Source organism: Otolemur garnettii, unplaced genomic scaffold (genome assembly GCF_000181295.1).
Source record: "Otolemur garnettii isolate 467f Iridium unplaced genomic scaffold, OtoGar3 scaffold00091, whole genome shotgun sequence".
In the NCBI taxonomy this organism is placed as follows: Eukaryota; Metazoa; Chordata; class Mammalia; order Primates; family Galagidae; genus Otolemur; species Otolemur garnettii.
Window position 1 is genome coordinate 6,976,726 of NW_003852486.1, and position 1,892 is coordinate 6,978,617.

Consider the following 1,892-nt stretch of genomic DNA (forward strand, 5'->3'; position numbering starts at 1 on the left):
GGTTGAGCTATAGGCGCCGAGCCGACAAAAGTCTTATCACTGGAATGTGAAGGGAAGTAATGTGTGTGGAAGTGGGTACACTATGTTCCCTTCTCTCACTTTCCTGCTACCAGCTAGGTGATGCCAGGGAAGCCTTAACATCTTATGCTGATGACAGAAGGCACCCAGATCTGTGAATAACAACGTAGCATAGAAGTCACCGCTGACGAAAACCGTTTCCATATTCCAAAAACACCAAAATTCTGGAGTATGCGGGTCAGAGTAGTTAGATTTAACATGGCTCAACTTACATGCAAAGGTCAACATCACACAGCTTCCCCAGGGTCACAAGCTGTTTTATGTTAAAGCTGGTTTTAAAACCCAAGAGTTAGGGCCAAGATCCTGAACTTATGCAGAAGCCGTAAAGAGTGTGATGGGGCTGAGCAGTGTGGAGGGCAGAGAGACCACAGGTTAAATGGTTCTGTGGATGTGCTCCTAGAGAGGCCACAACAGGAAGACTCCCGCAAAATTCAGAGGCAATTGTTCATCCTTCTGTTTGCAAGCTGCCATCACCTCAACCTTCCCAGCTGCTGGCTCTTACCTACATAGGAGCTTTGGGACAGATTTTCCTCCACTGCCCATAAATCCTGGCTGTGCTCCAACTGGTAGATCAGGTCTGGTTTGGACAAAGGACAACCTGTGCATGGAGAACAATAGAAGACATATGGAGTTTGGTTGGAGGACAGAAACCTCAGTCTCATCTGGCACTTCAGGATGGAAAAGACCTTAAAATGAAGCTACTCTCATCTAAGTAAAAAGGCTCATCTATGAGTTGGAAACCAACTGTGAAAAACCCATCACTCGGCCCCAAAGACAGCAAATAGTAGTGCTTCCTGTGTACACAGCATCAATTCCCTTTGAACTCCTTCCTATGGTATCTCAAAACTGTTCAGACATCTTTCCTAAAGTGCTTCGGTAATTAATGCAAGTTACAGCGCCTTAGAACTTCCTGTGAATCAGAAATACTTGAATATGCCTCATTGCCACTGCAGACCAACCAAAACAAAATTTCCGAGTGTCAGGCCTGGATATCAGTAAATTTTATTCATTTTTTATTTATTGACTTTTTTTGAGACAGAATCTCACTTTGTCGCCCTAGGTAGAGTACGGTGGTGTCATAGCTCACAGCAACCTCAAACTCATGAGCTTAGGCAATTCTCTTGCCTTAGCCACCCAAGTAGCTGAGACTACTGGCACCCACCACAATGCCCAGCTATTTTTTTAGAGACAGGGTCTCGCTCTGGCTCAGGCTCGTCTCGAACTCATGAGCACATGTGATCCACCCGTCTCGGCCTCCCAAGTGCTGGGATTACAGGTGTGAGCCACCACATCTGGCCCATCAGTAGATTTAAAACATTCCCTAGGTGATTGCAACTTCCACCAAGGCAGGTGGAAAACTCATGGTCTCTGTCATCTTGCAAATGGCATCCCTGATGACCAGGAGAATGAGGCTGAGGATGACTTAAATCAGCTGTTCTAAGACAAAGCATTTATTCAGGGAACAGCCGAACAAGGATTTCTGTCACTTCTGTTGTCACTCAGCATCTTATGACTTCAGTGAGGGAAAATGCCTAGAGACCTGAACCAAGAACAGGGAGCAAAGAAACAGATGACTAGGTTGATACACCCCAATTCAGAAGCCAGTGTCACAGAAGAACTTTATTTTTTTTTGAGACAGATTCTCACTATTTCACCCTTGGTAGAGTGCCATGGCATCACAGCTCATAGCAACCTCAAACTCTTGGGCAGAAGCAATTCTCTTGCTTCAGCCTCCCAAGTAGCTGGACTACAGGTGCCTGGCAAAATGTCCAGCTATTTTTTGGTTGTACTTGTCATTGTTGTTTGGCAGGCCT

The 1,892-nt window shown here is 45.6% G+C and overlaps 1 protein-coding gene across 1 annotated transcript in view; it reads right to left on the reverse strand.

The window, feature by feature from the left end:
* Positions 1 to 1,892, reverse strand: part of LOC100951473 (zinc finger protein 543-like) — a 12,701-nt gene that overhangs the window by 4,487 nt on the left and 6,322 nt on the right. The window contains exon 3 of the mRNA XM_023516384.1: positions 581 to 676. Within this exon, the coding sequence (XP_023372152.1) occupies positions 581 to 676 (96 nt within the window). The remainder of the gene's footprint in view (positions 1 to 580; positions 677 to 1,892) is intronic.